The sequence below is a fragment of the Dermacentor albipictus genome, chromosome 3, assembly GCF_038994185.2.
Source record: "Dermacentor albipictus isolate Rhodes 1998 colony chromosome 3, USDA_Dalb.pri_finalv2, whole genome shotgun sequence".
NCBI classification, from domain to species: domain Eukaryota; kingdom Metazoa; phylum Arthropoda; class Arachnida; order Ixodida; family Ixodidae; genus Dermacentor; species Dermacentor albipictus.
This window is the reverse complement of record NC_091823.1, coordinates 43,688,133-43,712,439: the sequence shown is the minus strand read 5'-3', so window position 1 is coordinate 43,712,439 and position 24,307 is coordinate 43,688,133. Positions and strand designations below refer to the sequence as shown.

The 24,307-nt window shown below is 43.5% G+C and overlaps 2 protein-coding genes across 3 annotated transcripts in view; one reads left to right on the top strand and one right to left on the bottom strand.

Moving 5' to 3' along the window:
- The window catches only part of LOC135902510 (acetylcholinesterase-like), a 42,495-nt gene extending 41,596 nt beyond the window's left edge, over window positions 1-899 (bottom strand). The window contains exon 1 of the mRNA XM_065432616.1: window positions 773-899. The gene's annotated coding sequence lies outside the window, so the exon portion shown is untranslated. The remainder of the gene's footprint in view (window positions 1-772) is intronic.
- A 211-nt stretch (window positions 900-1,110) lies between these two features.
- Window positions 1,111-24,307, top strand: part of Polr3C (RNA polymerase III subunit C) — a 37,466-nt gene continuing 14,269 nt past the window's right edge. Inside the window, exons 1-7 of one of the 2 annotated variants that reach the window (XM_065432618.1) lie at window positions 1,111-1,364; window positions 1,441-1,586; window positions 1,702-1,799; window positions 4,702-4,853; window positions 15,510-15,685; window positions 19,700-19,877; window positions 21,856-22,034. In XM_065432618.1, the coding sequence (XP_065288690.1) occupies window positions 1,218-1,364; window positions 1,441-1,586; window positions 1,702-1,799; window positions 4,702-4,853; window positions 15,510-15,685; window positions 19,700-19,877; window positions 21,856-22,034 (1,076 nt within the window). In that variant the 5' untranslated portion in view covers window positions 1,111-1,217. The remainder of the gene's footprint in view (window positions 1,365-1,440; window positions 1,587-1,701; window positions 1,800-4,701; window positions 4,854-15,509; window positions 15,686-19,699; window positions 19,878-21,855; window positions 22,035-24,307) is intronic. The other variant, XM_065432619.1, reaches the window with a different exon arrangement.

Below are 24,307 nucleotides of genomic sequence, written 5' to 3'. Positions count from 1 at the left end.
AAGGTTAACCAAGGCTAACCATGCTATGCCTTAGCTTTCACTATGTATATCCTGGCATAGCCGAGCTAAGCCACTGCCAATTTTTTTTTCTCCTCGCTTTCTTTGCAGGCGCACTTCCGCTGACGGCGTCGCGCGCGATCTGTTATGATTGGTTGTGATTGTCTGGTTTCGCACAGCGCACGTTTTTGCGCGCTATACACGAGGACACCCGACTAGCGGTATAAGTGAGTGCTACACGAATACTGAGGCAGGCACAAGTGGATCACAGAGCTGATCCCGCGCTGGGACACGGTCGAAAATGACATAGTTTCGGTAAACCCTGGTTTCGGTGTCTGCGCGCGCGACCGCATGACGTGAGAACAAGCAGACGAAACGGAAGTACATCTCTCTTGCTGCAGTGCGAAATAAAACAAAAACCTGCAGACATTCACACGCCACCAGGAAGCCGCCTCTTGATTTTGCAGTCGAGAGTGTAGGCGATGTCTAGGAAATGCCTGGTGCAGAGGCAATTTGTCGTTGGCAATTAATTTCCCCTTGAAATATTATTCTCCCACTTGTCGCATAGCTCTCTGTCGCCAGGAAGCTGGTGGTAAGACATACGCGAAGTTTTCCCAGAGGGCGACTTGCAAAACGGAAAACAGCAGCAGTGCACCATCACGGGGCTCTTCCGTGTACGTGCGTCAAATTCATGTGAGCCGCGCTGAAAGATTGAAAGCGAGTAGTCAGAAGCTACCGCACAGGTACATGCAGATACTCCGACAGCACTACTTACTTCAATGCGTTTTGTGTGAGGCGAACGTGCGTGGTTTTACGTATGGTTTTACCATGGTTTTACTCCCCCGAGTCGAAATACGCGCGCCAGGCGTCGCTTGTGCACTTTCTTCCTCCATGTGCATATCCATAGAATGGCATGTTATCTCAGCGCCGAACGGAAGTAGCAGAGGGCAGCACTAGCATAAAACTATGGTTGCATGCAGCTACGTAAGAACTGCACCTTACAGGTATGGAGAAAAAAAAAAACTTCCTCCTTGTTATTCCGCGCTTACAATATTGCCTCGAGACGTCGATCTATCAGACGTCACTGCAGCAGCGATCGTAGCGGCCCCCGTCAAAATAGCAGGAGGTTTGCCCGAGCTTGCTTCGACGGGCTATGCGGGTCTATGCTTATGTGCGGGCGCGTGCGGACCATTGGCGGCTATAAATGAAAGTTCAGGACAATGTCGCACGTAAAGATCAGAGCTTGCTCCATAATACTTAAAGACCACTTTGGCTCCGTTGTGCAGTCCGTCGGCGAATGTCTTCTTAAAGTGTCATGGAGAAGTTTGGGCGAAATAGCAAGATCAACCAATCTGCCACTTGCCAAGGTACGCAAACGGAACCACTCGGACAGTCTAAAGTTTGCTTGCGCGTTCTGACGTTCATACTGCTTTTGTTACGTAGATCAAGAAGTCTTTGATGGTCCTGATTCATCAGAATCTTGTGGATTTCGAGGCTCATCCCAAGGGAACTGTCAAGTACTCCATAAACGCCGACCGCGTTTTATGTATGCTCCGATATTCGCGTTACATATACTGCACAAAAATGCTGTAAGTGGTAAACATTCCATCCCTTTATTTTATTTATTGTGGTTCAGAATGTAAAGCCATTTGTCCTCAAACTCAACAATATGAAACCCTTGCTCATATTGTGTATTGTTTACAGGTATGGTGACGCAGGCGAATTCATTATTGAGGAGGTGCTGCTGAACGGCAGATTGTGTATGTCCCTTGTCCTCCAGAAAGTGCTGGAAAGACTACAAGGTTAGTTTTGCAAAGCTGGATTCATTGTTGCTCGTCACCTTCAGTCTGCATTTGCATGTTCTTATGGTCGTGTTTCTTCTCACAGGTGGCCATACCATTCCTATTTCCCCTTTGAATCATGATTTCAGCGTCCATAGCCGTTAAAAAATGCAGGTCACAATGTGCATCATGCACAAAGGCATGTTGCCTGCCACATGCTCTCATGTAATGTACATCTAATCCTAGATACAAAGATTGAACAGTTTTTGACTTCTTGTTGTTTTTTATGCCAATGGCATTCCTCAAGTGCGTTCAGCAGATCACATTTAATACGCATTTTACTCGTATTTAAGCGCATACCATATGCACATTGTTCCCACAAGCGGCTTACTGGGGTCAGCATTTTAAGTATTGTGCACCTCTGCCACTGCATTTATTGTCTGCTACCAATATTTGTGACTGCCATTCACACTTTGCTTCTATGTCACGGTAACTCGTCAAACTTTTTACATAAATTCTGTTTGCATTTACTGCCTTTGTTACTGGTGAGCCTCACCTGTACATCACATCGAGTCAAACTTTATTCACGAAGTAACTGGGTCTCCTCGTTTATTCGTGCCTGACTCGCCATAGAGGTGCTTTGAGCCGATGAATGTTGCATATGCAGCACGCCGGGCAGTCTTGGAGAGTCAAGAAGAACAGATTGAAGTTGCTCTCTAAGTACATGCATAGGGATTTATTCAGAAGTAAATCCCTAGCACGCACACCTCCTGTTAGAAAATGAGTGGAGGTAAATACAGATAATGACATAAAAACACTGCATTTGTTGTAACATCATAAACACAGCAAATTTAAATGAATAACATACACCATAAGAATATAAACGCAGAGAACGTAGTGATACGGAACTATGAAGAACACAGCAAAATATAGCTATACAGAATAGCTGTTACATGCTGTTTAATGGTATAAAATAAAGGAAGTAAAGCTTATTAAACACCGTAATTGAGAATGATCGCTTAGTACTTAATGGTATGCAATTCCAAGACTCGAACAGCAACAAATGCGACACTACGCATGCCACAATTAATGCACTCAAGTGGTAACAAAGAAAAGGTTTCGTTCAAAGTGTACCTAATGGTTTCGAGATGAATAATTGACCTTTTTAACGCATCCAATGAAAAGGTACGATTTTTACGTTTGTGCACAAGAATTCCTAGTTAATGTTGGAACAAATCACTCACTGATGATACTCTGCGTTAATATATTAACACGGATGCACTTGTGGAAAGTAAATTTCATGTCGAGATGGGGATAGGGGCTTTGTTTTGTAGTCTTTTAAGTGGAAGTACTATTTGAGATGGAGATGCACCTAAAATACCAAAAAAATCACTCTTACCATAACAGAGGACTTGATACGCCAGGTAAGATGCAAAAATGAAAGATGGGTGGCACCGCCACTTTGAAGTTCTTGCACCAGCTCTCTCCACTCTGCTCTATATTTTGACGGCATTGACTCCCGTGCATTGAGGGCATGTTAAAGATGCATCCCCTGGTGGTCAAAATTAATCCGGAGTACGCTCCACCCGATTCTACCTCCGACAAGTAGGAGAAGACCATACGAAGCCCGCTCCTACAAGACCAGCACTGGGCCGTCCAGCAGGCTCGCGCAGCGGCCGCCAGGTACTCCCTGTCGGTCCCTGCGTGGGAAACGCCAACTGCGTGCTGACGTGCGTCCTGCAGGACTTTTATTAAAGTTTTTCTAATCCAATTATCATGGTTCAGATCATGGTTGTGGCATGTAAAACCCCAGAATTCCATTCTACTTTGGCGTTGGTAATTTTCTGGACTACAAGATGTAGTACATGGTATTCAAAAATAGCCAGAGACTGAACTTATCAAGTCTTGAGAACTTTAACAATGCCATAATAGCACAAATATGACAAGATGCATTGAAGTCCATGACATCACACTGACATACTGGGGTGTGGTGTTGCTGCAGAATTTAAAAAAAGATATGAAAATTTTGCCCAAATTCTTCTGGTAGTCAATCTCCTAGCATGAAATTAATGGACATGAAGTCTTGGAAGAATGCTACATGAGTCTAGGCTAATTTACTAGTGTTTCTCGTTATTGTCCCTATAAGTGATTGATGGACCTGTCGCTGGTCACTATATCATCTTCCTACTTGAAAAGGTTGCATGTTAGGTTGCCAGTAGCACATCGAGTACTTCATCAGCTTCTGCCTTCTGTTATTCTGTCGGTCTTGTTATTTCTGTAATTGAGGCTTCAGCATGCCTAGAACCATTTCTCTTAAAAGTATTTCTAGCAAAAGCTTATAAGGTGGGAAATATGCAGACTTTGCAATCATGAACATTTATACCTGCGAGCTTTTGCAACTGTATCGTAAAATGCCTGATTGTTAGTTCTCATTTATGATGGTCGTATTGACACAAATATTTTACAATTTTTTGCTTGCATGTTGTTTGAGGCAAAAGAAAAAGAACTGGAAAAAAAAGACATTCAGTTGCTGAGCGATTTCTTGTGGCCCAATTTCTTGGAACAGCTGTACAGCAGCAACATCAGCTGATAGAGCCGATGTATATATAACGACAATCAAATCTTTGACAGCCATTTATTGCATTCATAAACTTCATAGACATTTCTACTGGTCAGCAGCACAGACCATTGCTGCTTTGACTATATAGAGCAGGGTGCAGGTTCTTAGCTTCCCTTTAAAAAAAAAAAAAATTGCGAATCTATAGTAAACTGTAAACATATTGAATAATAAAATGCTTCTGGTATTCTTCAACAAATTTTAATTCATTTGGTCTTCCACTGGTAGTGTTTTTCGAATTCTATGGCTGGCAGGTGTGGGCACTGTTTCAAAGTTTTGCATTAAAACCTTATGTCCTTGCTCCAGGAGCTGGCACCGCGGAGGATGTGAAGCAGAAATTTGTAGACCTTGTCAAGACCAGCTTCTTGTGCAGAGTGCCATATCCCGACCCGGACGCCCCAGCTTCAAAGATTCCCTCTCTCATTATGCCTGATGATGTCATGTACAAGATCCCAGAGGTCAGTTCACCTCTCTGTTGCCATTCGATAAAATTAAACTGCAAAGCATATTGTTAAATTCAGCTGATCCACTGCAGTTTAATACTGTTAAGAGGGAATAACCTGGTTGCAGTAGTGTAGTACATTATTGCCCCTTTTAGAGATATTCACAGCGTGTCATACCAAAGTTCACCCTCATACTTTTTAAGGAGAGCTGAACAGACCCAGCAGCCGATTTTGCTAAATATGAATCCTCCCGAATGGAAGCTTTGACATATGCCAAAAAAATACCTTGTGATAAGTAATAAACGAGAAGTAAGTGCGTTAACCGAGGGGCCCGATTTTTATTAGTCATATGATAAGAAGCCAGCAAACACTGACACCAAGGACAACATAGGGGAAACAATTCGAAGGTTGTGGGGTCGTTCCCCACCCACGGCAAGTTATTTTTTTCATCCATTTTCATTTCCATTAATTTATAGTTTCTTTATTTCATCTATTAAGCACAAGTAATTTCCCCTATGTTGTCTTTGGTGTCAGTGTTTGTTGGCTTCTTATGATATATCTTGTGACAAGTAAAGAAGACAGAAACATCTCAGGACGCATGTTCACGAGTCCTTTTTATGCACACTACGCATGACATGCTCGATCACTTGTTCAATTTGTTTTAGCTGTCCTCATCATGCCATGGAAGGTCAGCCACTACTGACTGACGGCTTTCACTTAGCCATGGAACACTTAAATTATTATTTTTATTTATAAATACTGTTGGCCGAAGCCAGTCACAAGATGGTTGCAAGACAAACGAAACAAGATAGCAGTGCTGCCACAGTCTAGAACAGACCAAATGAGGCATATACACAGGAAAAGGCTCAATGCAAGGCAAGAAGAAGCAAAAGACAAATTACATCAGGGTGGCATCAAATGTACCACAGCCACTGTATTAAACATGCATATTACAACCAGGAACATAAGTCAATTAGACAAATTACCATTATTAAAGTAGTAGCCATGTATTTCTAGCTGAGCTAAAAAAATTTGTTAGTGTGGCTTCAAATTTATATACACTGTCTACTGTTAGTAATTCATGTGGCAGCACGTTCCATTCCTCTATTTTTCTGGGGAAAACCGAGTACTTATGTACATCTGTTCATGCTGAAATGGGTTGAATTTGCTCTTGGTTGCTGCTCCTTACTGTTCGAGACAGATGCTGTTTTATGTACTCCTGTGTAGTAAGATCAAACCAGTCGTGGCGAATCAGATAAAGAAATTTTAGTCTAGCTATCCTTCTGTGTTCTGAAAGAGGAGGTAAGTTGAGCTTCCCGAGCATTTCAGTTACGGAGTCAGTTGAACAATGTTTTGACAAGATGAAGCTTGCCGCTTTTCTTTGAATTTTTTCAATTTTATCTACCGGATTTTTGTTTAATGGATCCCACACAACGCTCATGTACTCTAATGTAGGACGAACAAGCGTTAAATATGCAGCTAATTTAGTTTGTTGAGGAGCAAGTTTTAACTTTCGCCTCAAGTGCCAGAGCTTTTTTCCAGCTGATGAGCATATGTTATGTGTTTTCCAGTTGAGGTCACTCGATATGGAATTTGGTAATTACAAGGTACTTAATGTGATTTTCAGAGCTTATGACCTTACCATCTATCTCATAATGAAAGGAGTGTATATTCTTAATCTTGCTGGTTACCCTTATTATCATAGTCTTGCTGCAGTTTATTTTCATTTGCCACGTATTGCACCAGTCATTCATACTTTTTAATGTGGAATTTAAGGTGATCTGGTCATTGCGGCTGGATACTGTGGTATACACTAAGCAGTCGTTCGCAAAAAATCGAGCTTTGATAACAGGGTTAATCTTGTCTGCAATGTCATTTATGTAACTAAGAAAAAGGACAGGGCCTAGCACCGATCCCTGAGAGACTCCTGACATTACAAGTAACACTTCGGATTTCGCGCCATTCACTTCCACAAACTGTGTTCTCACTAAATATGATTGAATCCATTTGATAACGTTAATGTTTTACGTTGAGACTAAGCAGCTTATCAAAAAGTTATGGGTGTGGAACGTGGTTGAACACTTTTGGGAAATCGATGCAAACAGCATCTAACTGACCTTTCTCGTTAAGTAAGCTTGAAAAATTATGTATGGTTTTGGAGACCGTTGGTTGGGTAACCATTGACAATTTTTGCCTAAAACCATGTTGGTTAGGAAGAAAGATGTTATCATTTTTGATGTAATGGAGTAGGCTTTTTGATATCACATGCTCTATAATCTTGCAGCATGTGGAGATAATTGAAATAGGTCTGTAATTTTTGATACTGCATCTGTCGCCAGATTTATAGATAGAGACAACTCTAGCAGTCAGCCAATCAGATGGCAATTTGTGCTGCTCTAGGGATGCCTTAAAAATGATACAGATACTTAGATATCCATTCCGCATATTGTTTTAAAAATTCAATTGGGATACCATCAGGACTGGCTGATTTTTTTCTCTATGTTAAGGAGTAGTGCAAATATTCCTGCCTCAGAGAAAACAATGTCTGGCATAAGCAACATACCCTCAGTGCGATTCTCATCAAAGTCACTGGAAGATGGTTCCGATGGAGCGAACACAGAATGAAAATATTCATTATATCTTTCAGCAATTTGTGTGCAGTCATTAATTATGTTGCCATCAATACAGACATATTGTATTTGTTCCTGCGACAAGGCAAGGTGACACCAAGAACGTTGGGGTGAGTTTCTCATGGAATTGGGTAATGCCTGCAAGTACAAGTGTTCCTTTGCCGTCACAAGCATATGCTTAAGGGTTTGGGAAAGCTGAGAAATCTCCATTTTGTTCCTCTCTTTATTCCTATTTCTACGTCTTTTTCTTCGTTTAAGCTGAATTATATTGCAGTTAATCCAAGGATTGCGCTTTCTTTACTGCCTTGATTCGTTTTGGTACAAACTTTTGCATACAGTAGTTCACCGTATTCCTAAGTCTATTCCACAAGATGTTGACGTCAGTTGCCCCGTCGAACGAGTACAATGACATTTCAAGAAAGTTCCAGATACTAACATCGTCGACATAGCTATAATCTCTTATATAGATAGTTGGTCTCTTTGAATTTTTCGTCGGGAAGGCTTCCTTTACACAAAGCAAAACCAGTTTGTGATCTGAAAGTCCATCTTTGATGGAAACGCTGCAATCTGGTGCATTGCTTGAAATGGGTACAAGATCAAGTAAGGATTCTGAGGTCTGTGTAACTCTAGTACTTTCAGTAACTATTTGCATGAGGTCATAACTGAAAGTGAAGTTTAACAAAGCTTCACAATGTGCAACAACTGTTCTGCCCACTGCAAGATCAGCCCAATCTATTCCCGGTAAATTCATACAATCTTGAAGGCATTGTAAAAATGAAAGAGGAGCATCGGGTGGTCGATAGACAGCTGCAATAATAAAATGCCTAGAATGGCTAGAACCACTGTTCTGCACCAGATACTTTCAGTATTAGAGCAGTAATCCAAAATGATCAGTTCAATGTCTTCTTTACAAACAACTGCTACGCCTCCACCACTTGTTCCGCGGTTCTTTCAGATCATGATATAAGCCGGGATGATTAGTTCACAGTCTTTCATTTCGGGGAGTAGCCAAGTTTCTGTAACAACAACGACATTCGGCTTGTATTGCAAAAGAAGGTGTTCAATTTCGATGGTCTTGTTTGCTAGGCTACGAACGTTGATATTAATCAAGTTGAAATCCCTGGGTTTGTTTTCTCTTTGCCACTCTGTTGTACGCGAGCTTGACCCTCCCTTACCTGCCTTCTTTTGGCACCTTTTTTCTTCGTCCCAGATAAACATGTTGTTGTCAATCAAAATATTATCGCGCACGAAGCGTACCTTCATTCCACTGTCCTTTTCAGCTTTCACACTTTCTTAAAGGTTTTTACGCTTTCGTAGCGTCACCTCGGAAAAATAATCTGCAACCAAAGTACTGCTGCACTTTAGCTTTCTGCAGTTCTGGAATATTTTCACCTTTTCGTTGTAGTAAAAAAATCTTACAATAACTGATCAACATTTATTCGTACGTTGTCTCCCAATTCTGTGAATTCTTTCAACTGTGCTGACTTTTACTCCAAGTTTCTCCTCGAATATGTCTCGCAGAACTCTCGTTTTTAATTCATCATTCGTTTCACTAGTGCTTTCTGTTATTCCAAAGACAGTTAAGTTATTTCTATGACTTTGATCTTCTAAATCAACCATTCTTTCGGGCTGTACTGTAGAGCTCTACCGATGTTGTTAATTTCTGTTTGAAGGCGCTCTATTTTCCATTCATTTTTCTTTACAGCCCTCATGATCAATTCCATCTCCGATATCTTCTTGTTTATGACCTCTAACTGGTTACAAAAGGAAGCTTGTGTTGTTTTTACTTGTTTTATATCCTCACTCATTAGTTTTTGCCCTTCCAAAATTTCCGCGAGCATTTCTTCAACTGTTTTGGGACCAAGTTTAAGCTCAATATCACCAGACGACAGCATCAACAACATAGAAACAGATCATTCCAGGACACAAGAAGCACGCACTTCGAGGCATGGCAGAACAATAATAAACTTATTGTCACTTCTGAAGCGCTTTTCAAGTTTACTAACCTGTAACAACAGAATGGCTGGTTCAGTATTCATGACAGCACTTTTGCCATGCCCATTAGGGTGTTTTACATTCCAAAGCAACACATGGTCTATGAATGAGCGAGTAGTAGGGGCTCTGGAATACAAATTTAGACCACATCGCTTTCTTTGAAGTGCATCAATACCTAAATATACACAAGCAGTTTTGCATTCCACCCCATTGGAGTGCAGCTGCAACACCCATGAATCAAACCTGTGACCTTGCTGTGAAGCGGGGAATCCAATTTTTTGAGATGAGCAGTTCCATCGAGTGTGTAGCCTGGAAACATCTGTTTTAGTCTGTCCTGTTTGTTAGACTGCACCGTTCAGCAAAGATTTGAAAAACATTGATGTCAACCACAAATAGCTACCTATATGAGCTTTCCATTACGTGAATGAGAAGAAGGGGGTAGCCAAGGTACCTAATTTTTGTTAGTCAGTACCATATGAAGCCAAGGAAAGCACAGGGGAAGTTACTTGTTTTGGTTGAAACATAGAAATGATAAGGCAAAGAGAAATGAAAGTGGATGGAAAAACAACTTGCCACCTGTAAGAACCAAACCCAGACATTCAGTATTATGTGTGTGATGCTGTACCAATTAAGCTATGGTAGTGGCTATGCCACCGCTCCCTTTCTTGGGTATTTGTGTACGGGTGCAAGACCTGGCACTAGGATTAGTAGCTATCACCCAATGGTGATGGCGATTGATGGGCCACAGTGGCAAAGAAGGGAAACCAATGGGCTCGATTAATGTTTTATAGTTTGTTGCATAGCAAGCACCTCAACTACGGCAGCTTAGGTGCCTTCAGGTAGCACATAATGGTTTATTGGCTAGTTTGCCTGCTTCTATGGTCGCATACTTTGTGACACCTGCTGTTAAAGGAATGTTCCCATTCCATCACCATGACCATGAGTGGCACTGGCTAGCAGTCCGAGAGCCAGATGTTGTACAAAAACATCAAATACTTAAGAATGTCTATGTGAGAACAGCTGTTGCTGTAGCTCAGTCGGCAGAGCATCGTACGCATGATGTGGAAGATGTGGATTTGATCCTCATTGGCAGCAAGTTATTTTTCTATTACATTCATTTACCTTTACCTAATCGTTTCGGCATTTTAATTAAAACAACAGTTATATAAACAAGTGTAAAGGGTGCCTCAGAAAGGCTGGCCAACATTCCTATAGCTGGACCTGATTTTGTCAAAGGCAGCCTTGTCATCCTGGGCAGGTTACATATAAAGGTTTAATTAGTAGGGAATCTCACGTGTGATCATTGTCCATGACGGCTGGCTATAAAGGAAGACACTGAAAAAAAATGAGCACTATCACTTCATGTTACGAGGCATGTTGCAGGAATGATAATGCTGGAAGACGGGAAGAGAGCGGCAAGAGGATGGGGGGACGCGCTAGGAAAAAGAAAAGGAAGAGAAAAACAACATTACAGACAGTTTGGCTGCGCCAACCACGTAATGCCGTGTTAAAGCACATTTTCTTGGACCAGATTAGCCATCTTCTTGCTCCTAGTTAGGTATTGCAAGGCCATTATTTGACCGGTCGCTAATCAATCCTTTGCAGTCGCGATATTGTTCTTAAACTGTTTTTTTATTGCACACTTTATATGGAGTCATGCACGCTGGGTTGCATAATGCATACAAGTTTACTTGGTGGACACAGAAGAACGAGGATTGCAGACTTGCACAAAGATCATTTCCTACTTTCACGCTGTACTGGCCAGTGTTGTAGAGCAGCCTTCACACTTGCATGAATGGTATGTGAAGGGAAATCATGCGCTCCACTACACAGTTGAGCAGAGGGAGGTGGGCAGGCTTGGGCAGATATTTATACCCATTGCTCACAGAGTACAAAGGCACTTTAGGGGAGCGAAGACTTGCACGTTCTACTTGACTTGAATGAAGAAAATTCTTCAACATTGGGAAAGACCAGAGCCAAGGTCTTGTACATGGGGGCCATGATGCAGCCCAAGTTATTCTTGTGCCAACAGTCTGTCACACACGGAACACGCAAAGTCTAACGCGTTGTCGACGAAGTCACTCTTGAAGATGGCCGTTGCAACCATTGCCAAAGACCTTTCTTTGGCATGCGATGTTGGTATGCAATGTCCGCGGCTAGTCAGGCTTGTCACTGTTTCTTTTCAGCAGCGCGCTTGGCATGCTTGTGCTATGTCATTCTCCAATCACTTCTATTGTTCTTTGACAGTTTCGTTGGCATGTTTTAACACCATATATTGTCGTCTTTGTTGCTGCAGTCGCAATCACTTTGCTACATCTTCATCGTCGGTCGAGTCCCGCTGCTTCTGTCAGCAAGCTCATTGTTGTTCGCTGCACTTCACACGACAAACCCCTTCTTTAGAGATTTCCAACGATGATCCCGATTCACTTTCGATATTTATTTCACACATACGTACATAGGTGTATGTGTGAAAAGGAGATACTGTGCACCTGAAACGTGCGTATGAAGAGGCTTTACGCAGATAGGTAGAGAGCGAAATCGAGGTTAGTAGGCTAGTAAGTCGAACCCGACTATATCGAACTTGCAAAACAACGCCTATCAGTTCGATATAGAGCATAATTCAACATATGCCTGCTAAAGAATTGGATGTCATAAAAGCAAATACCGTTTGTAAAATCACTTTATTGATGAAACAGCTTAGTTTCTGTGATGCAAGGTTCTTGTACTCAAAGGTTCTGATGGTTTTCTTAGGCGGAGCCTCCAAGAACCTAATTGAGGATAAAGCCGTTGGTTTCAAACACACATACACAAAGACTTTTAATCAAATTAACAAAAGGCATAAAGTAAATGGAAGGAAATAGAAAGCATGCATAAAATAAACACTCAAGTAGACATCGCAGCAAGGAACACACATAGGGCTTGTATGACGTTAACAATACACGATTCCGGGCTGGCCACGATGGCAGGGACGCATAACAGTTTCAACGTGGAGATGCGGTGACGAGTTGATGAAAGGAGTCGTGCCGGTCTCACCAAAGGTCGGGGTATAGGAAGGTTGACCGGACAACCGGAGCACCTTAGCTTTGGCTCGGAGATAGAAAGCAGGCGGCTTGGCGGCACGAGCAGACGGCGTCGGCGTTCTGGCCGGGCAGCTGGGCATAAAGCTCGGGCCCGTAGCCCGTAGCCCGACTGCTCTCATCCTGCCCACGGGCCCAGAAGCTCGCCGGTCTTGAACAGCAAGCTGCACGCTCAGGTAGACTGGCGACGCGCAGAAACGTGTTGGCAGGAGGCCCCGGTCGGGTGAAGTCCTGGTGGCTCGGGTCCGGAACCCGATGGCCCGTCTTCAACTCCCGGTCCGGTGGTTGACCTTCTCCTGGCGTCTCCCCCTTGCGTCTCGTCTTTTCTTCCGCTCTGGCCGATTAGTCATTTTCCAATTGGCTGCCTGACGCCCCGTGGTCTTTCCTAATTGGTTGGCATTTTCTTCTTGTTTGGTTTTCTTGTGCTGCGCGTTCACGTGCCTGATGCTCTTCAGCGTTTTTGTTTTCTCTCCCCCTCCAGCACGGAATTCACCTGGGCGCGCGCACTCCTTGTCGTCTGCTTCTGTCAGTCCCGACCACCGCACCATGTCGCGCACCACACACATCACAGTTTCACATGTAATAGTCCTGTATTTTCGCAGGCAGTTTTCGACGCACGCACTTCTCCGCATTGTCTAAGGAGTTCGAGCAGCTGAGTCCGCAACCTTCCACATTCGCACACAAGCACTGGACTAGTGCGAGTGCACCAATCACCTCGGAGGACGTGGGCAAAGGACTGTCGTTCCTTTCCTCATTGTTCCCTCTTTCACTTGTGCTCGGTTTGATGTCGGCAATGTAGTCTTCGTTTTCGGGCTCTCCCATGGTCACGGTACCATCATCTGCACTCACAAACTCGTCGACCATCGATTCGTCAACGGCTTCCGGAAATTCTGACAGCTCGGTCCAAACTTCGGCAACACCAGCAGCGGCTTCGTCGCACTCATCAGAATTTACAGTCGTCACCGGGCATGCAGAAGCCGGCACGTCTGAAGCAATTTAGGATGTACCAATTGTACATGGCTGTGCGTACGCGTCAGGCACCATGGACATTGGGTCATGAGTTTGTCCGCTTTAGCCCTAATCTCCCCCTTATCCTTCAACATCATGCTGAGAGTGCTCCTCGGAATCTTGTACGCTGCAGGGCATCCGACTTCTCATTGCGTTTGACCAGATTCACGATTTCGAGCTTCACGGTGAAAGGCAAATTCTGCTGCTTCATCACGGCAGCATTGCGGAAGAAGGCCCACAAGGCGCAAACACAATGATGCCAAAAAGCAGCGAGACAACTCGTACTTGCGCCATCTTGCACGACGAGGGTACAAGAGCCTCTGATTAGCTGTCTGAGCAAGCGCTGCGGGCGGACCGGGATCATTTTTTGCAGGGGGGTGTCGACGGCTCGCTTTATGCAGCGTGGTCATGGTAGGGAGAGCGGTTCGATGAAGCCGCGCCACTGGGTTTCCCCGACACCGCGAGGGAAAGCCAACTTCTGTGGGCACTTTGCCACCCTGACGTTCAATATCTAGGGAGTCGCTACTTGTTCGATGTAAGTGTAACCTTTGCTATATATACTTATTGTAACTATACCGTGTTCAGAAATTGTTCGATATAAAGAATAATTCGATGTGAATGGGTTCGATATAGTCGGGTTCGACTGTAGTGCTTTTGCACCAAAAGAGAGACCAGGGTGAGGGGGTTGTTGGGGAGGGAGAGGATGAGAAGCCTTCAGAGAACTCGACAGAAACCATAAGTGTCGTAGGCAACATGTGTTCGTAGTTTTAGAAGTATGGTCAGGTCAGCCAACCAGCATCGGGGCAACCCAAGGGACATTTGCTCCTGCTCTGATCGGCTGACCTAAAAAAATGTTGGAAGTGCAGAATTGTTTCAAGACATGCATATTTCACGCTTTGTCTCTTTTTAAATGTTTTTGCAATAATTTTGCAAGAATTGCCAGAAATTTACGATGAGCTAACTCGTCATCAGGAGTTATGGGGTTAACATGATAAATATAAGGCCCATTCTCAAAACATTGCTTCCCCTGTTTGTTTTGAATCCTTTGTCTCGTATTAAAGGAGTAATTTTGAAAACGTCTTGTCTGATACTTTCATGTTCTTTTCTTATGAGAGACTAGCTAATAAGCTAGTTTGGAATAGCACTCCATGTACTGCACCCAACAGTTCTCAACTAATCCTGCCTGAAAAAGTAAAATAAGAACTGGCATGTTTTTTAGCAGATAAGAAGTAGGTACAAGGGCTCTGTGGAAATATTTTTATTGAGATGTAGCTTTAGAATGCGAATTATAATTTATTTTTGCTGGCACCTTCAAAGTGAAGTTATTTGGTTAAGAAAAAATTGAACAAACATCAGGGCTAAAATTCAAACCTTTGCTCTATCTCACCTTTCTTGTAATTTTGAGGGCATTTAGACAGCTTGAACTGCACCTTGCATTAAAATATGAGATTATGTGTTCAGTATGTCAGCTGCATGTTGCGACATTTTGTCTTAATCAACGTTGTACCTGCCATAGTGACTCGGTGGCTTTGGTGTTCTCCTGCTGAGCATAGGGTTATGGGTTTGCCTACCGCCTGCAGCAGCCGCATTCCCATGGGGGCAAAATGCAAAAACGCTCGTGTACTTAGATTTAGGTGCACAGTAAAGAAACACAGGTGGTCGAAATTAATCGGGAGCCTTCCACTGAGGCATTGCATGATTCATAGTCGATGTGTTGCTTTGGGATGTAATTTGATTTGATTTTGAATCAACATTGTGCAAACTTGTTGGTGTGAACATGTGAGATATTTGTACGGCATGTGCATGAAGCACATGCGTGGCTTACTTGAGCTGGAAAATGCAAAGCAGCCAATGTTTATTCTTTCTCCAAATTTCTTCGGAGGCACAAGCGAGACCAAGTAAACTAGTTGCTATATTTCATGTTGCTGGCTATAAAACACCTTCTTCTATTCTTTGTGCAGGTCAAATTGTACCTACTGAAGCAAAACACAGGTGAGCCTTCTGCAGAGCCTCCAGCAAAGAAAATAAAGATGGAGAAGCCCGAGGGTGAGAAGCAGCCTGATGAAAAGGAGTACTGGCGTGTCAACATCGACCGCTTCCACCAGCACCTCAGGTGGGAACCAATGCCTTGGTTGATGTAAACATGTGTCGAACAACCCCTTCTCATTCTCTCTTTACATCACCACTGCAATACTTCTTATGGTTTACTCTTTTTGCTACCCACTGCAGTGTCTTAGCGGCTGTGGCATTGGACTGATAAGCACGAGGTTTCGAGTTCAATCTCCAGTTGAGGTGGCCTTGTTTCGATGGGGGCTAAATGCAACAACACCCATGTCCTATGCACTTAGGGAATTTTTGTTTTTAGTACATAAAAAACCCCAGAATTTTTTACTCTGTGTTTTTCCCTATTTCTCTAAGCTTGGTGTCCTGAACTCAATTAAACCAAGTAAATAATTGAGAGCAGGATTTCACTGAGGGACAGTGCATGCTCTTTATTGCACTGTAACCTGGGAGAAAATGGCAGAGATTCCCTCAACATTTTCTAAGGGTGCTTGGGCATTCAGGGTGTCTACCAAGCGGAAAAGCCGGGAAAACTGGGAATTCTCAGGGGTTTTGAGTAGTCTAGACAAACTCAGGGAAAACTCAGGGAATTTGTGCCTCTATCAGAGAAAATTTGCTGTAATTTTATTGGAAGGGTCGGAAGTCGTGGTAATGCTGGCTCAACAGGAATCGTAATGAATCGTCTTTGATGCCCTGTCGTCTGCTGGAGGAGTTTTAGTGTGCACACAAAGACCGACTTTCTGGATTCCCAATAATTTGGACGGCTTTGCGGCACCACCACATATTCCATATAGTCAATGTATCAGAACACCTGAAATTTCATTAGCAAGAACTCTTCGCCGTCCGATTTTCCAGACATTTTGCCGTGACCACAAGTCTGAAACGGCATTAATCAAAGCCACCACCGCTACCATTTTGATTACCTCGCTGCCTCGAACCGGCGTTCTCTCACGCAGATCCGCTGGCAGCCGTAGCCACCACTGCGGCAACGCTAGGCTTAGCTGTTTCGAAGTTCACTATGAAGCTTCTTGCCGTTGGGTGCCGCATTTTTTTATTGAAAGAATTCGCTGCTGTCAGCAATGGCATGGACTCCGCCTTTGTGGTCCTCACGATTGGCTTAGAAGCTTGGAAAGCACAGTGTGTTGCATAATGCCGGTTTCCGAAAGTCAGCTTCGCATCTGTACAGAAATGTTACTTGGTGAGGCATACGCAAAAGTATCACAGGGAAGCATAACAAACATGGGAAGGGGCTATTGCCATGGGACATAGTGCGTATTCCTTAATTATACATGCATGCACCCAGTATTTCCTGTCACAGTACAAGCACCAATATGCCTAATACGTGTACCGACAGGCCTGCAGAGCGTTTTCGAATGTGCCTGTGGCGAATTGAGGCCTTAAAGGCTGTAAATGACAGCCATTTATTTTTTCCAACTGGTCAATCATTCGGGCATTTTCGCGGCCCCTTGGGAGTTTCAAGAATAGGACGTGGACGGTGCAACTGACCAAGAAGATGCTTCAAATGGTCCGTGAGGCAAACGAGTGGTGGAAGGAGGACAAGAACAGAAAGGACCTAAGTATTGGGGAATGAAGGGGAAAGGGAGCGTGCTGCTGCCGTTTCGAGCGCAAAAAAACGAAGTGTTGGCTGATGCCGAGATGCAGGTGTCCCTCATCCAAGCCAAAATAAACTCTTTAAAGCAGTGAAACACAAAACTAAGGCATGGTGCACGAGCTGAGAGTATGTCAGGACAGTTGAGGTTGACTTACGAGCTGTTGAGAGAGAATCTCAATTATGAACAAGTTCGGGCCCCATACCACTGAGCTTGCTATCAGTTGATAGAAATAGCTCATAGTCGAAAATATTTGCTTCTGTCGAGGTCAGGCCACACGGGGCTACCGAGCACGCACGCAAGAACATAGTTTCGCCCTGAGTTAGCGGAAACCGTTTGTTATATCCGACGGCATCTGACACTGCACAAACGCCCGGTCCCAGGACGACGGGGAACCAAAGGGGTCCTGCAACCAAGGGCGAAAAATACTGTCAGAGCACCTATAGCACGTCGCTGTGAGAGCACAGGCTCAATCTGAGACATGCCGCTAGGAAAGGTCCCGACGGCTATGCTACTTGCTCTCGCGATAACCAATGGGCCAACTCGCCAGAGCACGGGCAATCTCCTTCGGCTTGGGCCTCCGATGAGTGCGGCTCGGTGTGGTATACAACCTCGCGCAAGCACAAGGCACCCGTTCTTCGGCTTAGCATAGGGACAGGATCAACATGAGGCATGCACTCCCCACACGGGCAAAGGCACCATGTGTGAGCTCAGTCCTAGTCACAAAAATGTCGGCGGACAAGAGGAAGCGTGTACGTACCCAGTGCAGTCCCAAAGAGAAAAAGACATGGTACCGTCACGACAGTAGCCACCAGGGGCCGCTTCGTGACATCATAGTTCTGCCCTCGCTGCGAACCATCACGAGTGGAGCGCCACCGCTGATGACCAGTTCGGAGCAAGGAGCCAGTAACGTAGGGATTGCAGACAGGTTAAATGCACCCGCACAATGGCGCATCGAATTCCCCAAATCCCCACAAGCTGGGGGAAAGTTTCAGCCATTTGGCATTAACACAAGTAACTTTAGCTGCTCCTTCTGCTGCTGCAGCGAGGCAAAGGCACTTTCAGAAGCAAAGATCAGGATCATTACGTCGTCATTTTGCCTTGCCTTGCAGCAAACAAATTGATAAAATAAAATGGAATGAAAGCATAAAAATTTTTGGACGCTTCTAATAATCATGCCAATAAGTTATTGACATCATGTATGTGCGGCACAAGCGCGACACAAACAAATCACAAAAATAAACATACCTCCGAACAACTGCATGAAGTTAATACATTATAAACTAAGAGAAAAACAGCAGTCTGCTTAGAACATCGAAGTTAACAACAAACTACGCTTATTAAAGCCCGTGTTAGGCGAATGTAAATCTTGCACACACCAGGAAAGTTTCAAAGGAGTGATTCTGTGCCGTCTTCACATAGGACACACACACCTCACACACAACTTCATTCTAACAAAGCAAGACAAACCATATTGTGAAACATGTGAAGATTAACTAACAGTAAACCACATCTTATTTTCACGCAGAAAACTTGAACCACTGAGGAAGAAGTTTTTACCCTGTTTTGCAATGAATACATTCCTTTTCACCCAGCTTTGATTTTAGGTGAAGATGCACTTGTTGATATATCATGTGTTTTTAGCTTTTTAAAAAAAGCAGTTCTAATAAAACTTTAAAACCTTACAATGTGCTTCACTACATATTGCAGAACACCTCATCCACCTTTTCATTTCTGAGAAGAAGGCCGAGGTTTGTAATTAATTTGTTGAGACCCTCCGGGCTCTTGCCCAGACAAGGACTCACTAAGGTGAAGGTGACCCAACATTTAAAGAATTTATACCTAGTGTTTGACGCATGATAGCCTTAGCTGCTTATGTGCCATTAAACTCAACTCAACTCACATTGCCAAAGTCAACTTATGAAAGCACCCTGAAGCATGTATTCAACTCAGCAACTGCTTAGCTGCAAGAAATTGCAACTAAGAAGGAGATCTCATGATATTTCACTGTATATGTAGGAATAAGGTTTGTTTCCCCCTCCTTGAATTTTTCCCTTCAGCATCCTTGAAATCCTTCAATAGTCCTTGAATCTTGAATGATATGTTATGTGTGAGCCCTGACTGCCACCCATGCATCCGAGCCAATATTTCTCTTGCTTCTCTCATGAAATCTTTGTATCCATAAAAGTGAAGGACCAAAAATGCCTTCCCTGATCTAAACCATTGTAGTTGGACCTTTGAGTTGTGCAAATGCCTTAGGTGTCTCGAACTTTCTCTTGTTTAATAAGTCTGGTGCTCCAAAAGCTCAAGTTCAGTGGCCCACAAACAGCAGCACTAGAGCAAAATGTTGACTAGCTTGAGAAAGAGGCCTTTGCTGTCATTACAGTTAGGCACTGAGACCACTGGTTTGTTGTATGGATGTACTGGCTGCATGTTGTGTTCTGAGCAGCTTCTCACTGCTGCGCTCGTATGTATTGCAGAGACCAGCTGGTAGTGCAGGCCGTGTCCAAGCGAATGGGTGCAAAGGCTGGTGAGGTTGTGCGCACCATGTTGCGACTGTCAGAGACACGATCCCACCCAAAGGATGCTTACAGTGCTCCTGTCAGTCGCAGCGAGATTTACCAATCCCTCCAACAGGAGATTAAAATCTCCCAACAGGTAAGGCAACCAATGTGGGCCTTATTTGTACTTCTCTCATGTTGTTGAGTAATCCTGCGGATCACAAGTGTTTTGCATAGTGATGGTCTCGGGCCTGAAAACTTCAAAACACCCCTGTTTACTCTTACTGGCATCTCACTCGTTCATGCTACCTTGTTCTCAACATGCTGTCACAATGCTTGCTGGGCCATCATTGAACATGAAAACTACCATAAGTGGGTTTGTTTAAATTGGTGGTCACCGGCACATCTTCACCAGCTGAATAATCAAAAAGAAGTAAAAAAGAGTGGAACACGGTTGGTAATGACTATTCAAGTATTATTGCAAGCACAGTTGTGGTGATTGAGTATGAACAAAGGTGTTTGCAGTGGCAATGGGAGCAGAACAACAAGAAAGAAAAGAAATGGCTGAGTCTCTAAGATGTGTTGCAGAGCCCCTGTAAGGAAGCATTCATAGAAAATTTCTAACTTGATTTGTTTTTGTTTTTCCTTGGCAATTATATATTAATAGGCAGCATTATTTAATTTAAGTTCCAGGTAACAACTCTGCTGGTGGCATAAATATGGGATGCTCTTGATTAGATAACAGCACATTATTGAAGAGGAAAAAGAAAAGGAGGCTGCTCCATTTTCTTGTGTAGTGACTGCTGCTTCTGAATGAGAAATAAAAGTGCCCTGCTGCAGAATAATTTTGAATGAGAGTGGTCAGAATGGCCGAGTATTTCAAGCGGAGTTGACTCAATGGCAGATATTAAAAGTGGTTAGAAAACAGCTGCCGTGATATTTACAGTGTACTTGTGGTATGTTATCTCTGGTATACTTGAATGTAGAAAAAAAAAACTCTCTTTCTGTTAGGTCTCCCTTTCATTCTCCATGTTAACTAATCGAATCACATTCTTGTCACAAAATATGACAGAAATTTTAAAGACAGCACTAAATAGGCCTATTTGCCTATTGCCTATTTTTTGTGAGCAGATACTACCGATGATTGCCATGGCCTTGAGACATGGTGAAGACCACGGACTAGATGCTACTGTGTCAGAGATGTGATACACTAAGTGGTACTTTGGAATTTCAGAAACTTAGAGCTGTTGCTGGCCATGCCACACATGGAGGGGTAAAGCCGTGCTAATTTCCTCTTGGCCGACCCAAATGTTTCTGATTTCCTTAATTGAAGCTCTGTTCAATTAAATGTTTTTCAACCATAGGTGTAAAAGCTTAGTTCGTGTAGTTTAAATGGTGTGTGGCACAGGTGTTATCGTGTCATTATAAGGTGTTATCACACTTATTATTCGTCTACACCCCAAGATTCAATCCTGGATCAATAATATGCATGATGTCATTGCCATCATTATTGGAGTTGTAATCGTCTCATTGTTATCGTCATCACTGTGTCGCTCTTGGCCCCACTCTGGCTGCATTGAGTAGTGAGTGCTTGAGGCTATCTTTTCAGTGTCTCTCTACAATGTTAATGTGTAAGCATTGTTTGGCGAGTACCCCAGCAAAATCTATCTGTCCCGTGATGCCCTGTAATATCTGCAAAATAAGTGCATAATTGGTCAAGTTAGCTCATGTAATCATTATAATAGTGTAATAGTAGATGATTGGTAGCAATGGGTAGATGTGCATAAGCTCGCCAAATAAATAAGCAAAAGTGAAGTAGCACCCAAGGCGTAGGATGCTTACACATTGGTAGACAATTCTCAGAACTTCTGTATCTTTTGCTAGGAATTACTTGAAGTTTGCTGGTGCAGCGCAATAAGCACAGAGATGTGTTTCTAAAATGCAGCTTGTTTCATGTTACGTAAAAGCAGATTTGCTAATACGGACACAAATAGAATGAGATGGACGACACAAGTGCATTTATGTTTTCCTTTTCGTTCAATGTGTGTCCATATTTGCATGTCTGCGTCCTCCTGTCGTAAATCTGTACCAACTTGCTCTACATTCAGTCGTTCTAAGCAGTTTTATTTTTGCAGGAGCTGGATTCCTATCTGAGCCTTCTTGCAGATGACGCCCTGGGCCTAGTAAGACGGACGGATGAACGAGGTGGCATGTTTAGTGTCAACCTAGAGCGCACGCTGCGTCTCCTCGCTGAGGGTGTCCTAGCATCCATAGTGCAGGACCGCTTTGGAGCCAAGAGTTGCCGCATCTTTAGGTACGATAACAATGTGTCATGACTTATCTCTTGAGGTTGTGATGTTTAAATTCATCTTTGACATCTACTCTGTAGCTTTTGAAATGACGTAATTGTTACGCAGCTTTAACAGTTGTTCAAAGTGTATTCAGTAATTATATTCAGATGCTAATCGGGAAAAGTGTAAAGCTGTAAAATGTGTGTGCTGCCAATGTACCTTTTGTTGGTGCATTCAGACATGGTAAACTTCACTTCACCTCACTTTATTCACCTTAAAGACTCCCTGTGGGGTAGTACATAAGGGGTGTGTTAATATACAGTCGACTTTCATTACAACAGACCTTGATAATCCGACAAAAAACATCCGTTTTATCCAAAGTCCAGAATATTTGAGACACCTCACTCCCGAAACTTTCATCACAATGTCTAACAACTTTATTGCAAAGAGTAAGTAATGAACGTCCAAAATAAACAAATAAAATGTTGCAGTTTCGCCTGAAAGGCGAAGCATCGATTGCGATAGCAAATTAAGCAAGATAAGCGCGGCAGCTGCAGCAAGCGAATTGACCTTCGTGCTCTCTCTCGCTTCAACACGAACTAAACGTCAAAAGCACAGCACATACAAAGCTGTCGGCACTGGGCACACTGTGTCCACATTGCAGATTGCTTTCAGGATACGGCACCCGTGCAGGTGCGCATTTTGTCCACATCGCAGATTACTTTCAAGATACAGCACCCGCACAGCCGCGCCGTTCACAGCAGCCACGTCCGTGCCTCGCACGCGATAGACAGCATGCTTCCATCCCGCTTTCCTCCCTCCCTCGCACACAAGTTACTGAGCCACAATAGTCAGCTGACCTTTGCAAGTCAGTTGCCAGCCTGTGTCGACACGGCAAAAGTCCGTTCTATACGGCTGATTTTGACAAAAATTGCAGCTAATTTCGTCTGCTGTAGCCAGTAGTCTGTTGTAGTGCCGTCCGTTAAGAGCAAACTTCGTTGCATTAATAAAATAGGTAGAACAAACTAAGGTTGAAATATAGTCCGTTATATCCGAAAGTCTGTTGTACGCGGGTCCGGTGTAACGAGCATAGACTATTCAACAAATAAATACACTGCCTTATAATATAAGCAGTTACAGCATTTGTGTATGACAATGGGCATGTAATGGCGACAACGTCAGTGGGGAGGGCGTTCCAGTCCACAACACTGCGGGGAAAAAAGGAAGTTGAAATAGTCGTAGTTTGAGAAACGGGCTGGGCAATCTTAAATGGATGTGCAGTGCAGGTAGATATGCGGGTCAAATGAGTAATGTAAGGTGTTTGATTTAAAGTGCTATGGTAAAACGTGTGGAGTAAACAGAGGCTGGCAATGCAGCGGCGAGCTTCAAGGCTTTCGAGACTGGAGTTTGTCTTCAGGTATGAAACGCTGATGTAAGAATATGAAGAATAAGGAAAGCGAGTGGCGTGGTTTTGAACAGATTCGAGTGCATTTTTTAGGTATATTTGGTGCCAGTTCCAGATCTGACTGGCATACTCAAGTTTAGGTCTTATGAGGGTTTGGTATGCCAGCAGTTTCACGTGTTGCAGCGCATGACAAAGATGACGTTTTATGAATCCTAGAAATCTGTTGACAGATGATATGATTACGGTAAGTGTGTTCGCCAAGGAAGGTCATTGCAAATGGTGATACCGAGATACTTTAATGACTGAACGCTTTCAATAGGTGAGTTAGCAATTGCATAAAAAAAATAAAGGGGTTGCGTTGACGACGAAATGAGACCAGTTTAGATTTCTTAGCATTTAGCATCATTAATCAGAGGCCACACCATTCATGGACACAGTTAAGGTCGTTTTGAAGGGTAGCTTGATCCGAAGTGTTAGTAATAGTGCGATAAATTACACAGTCGTCGGCGAAGACACGGATTTTACACGATAGAGTGAAACATAGTTAAACCATAGTTGGCCGGAGTTCGGAAAAAGTACGTACTAAATGGTAGTACTGCTTAATCGAGATAGCATGAGATCGCCCACTTACCTGTCAAAAACGGAGAACTCGGAGAGAGTGCGATGAAAGGGGAAAAGAACATGCAGTACTTATTTACTTCGCGCTACAAACGTGTTATTTTTGTTTGATGCCACGCCAGCCTAGCAGCGACACCAGCGGCCTCAAACTTGCTGAAGCTGTGAGCCAGCTTTTCAGCGAGCCCCCTCTACTCGGCAAACACTCGCATGGCTGATTCCTCGTTGGCGTTGCATATTCTCCATGCACAGGCGCGGTAGCATTTCAGAAGTTGC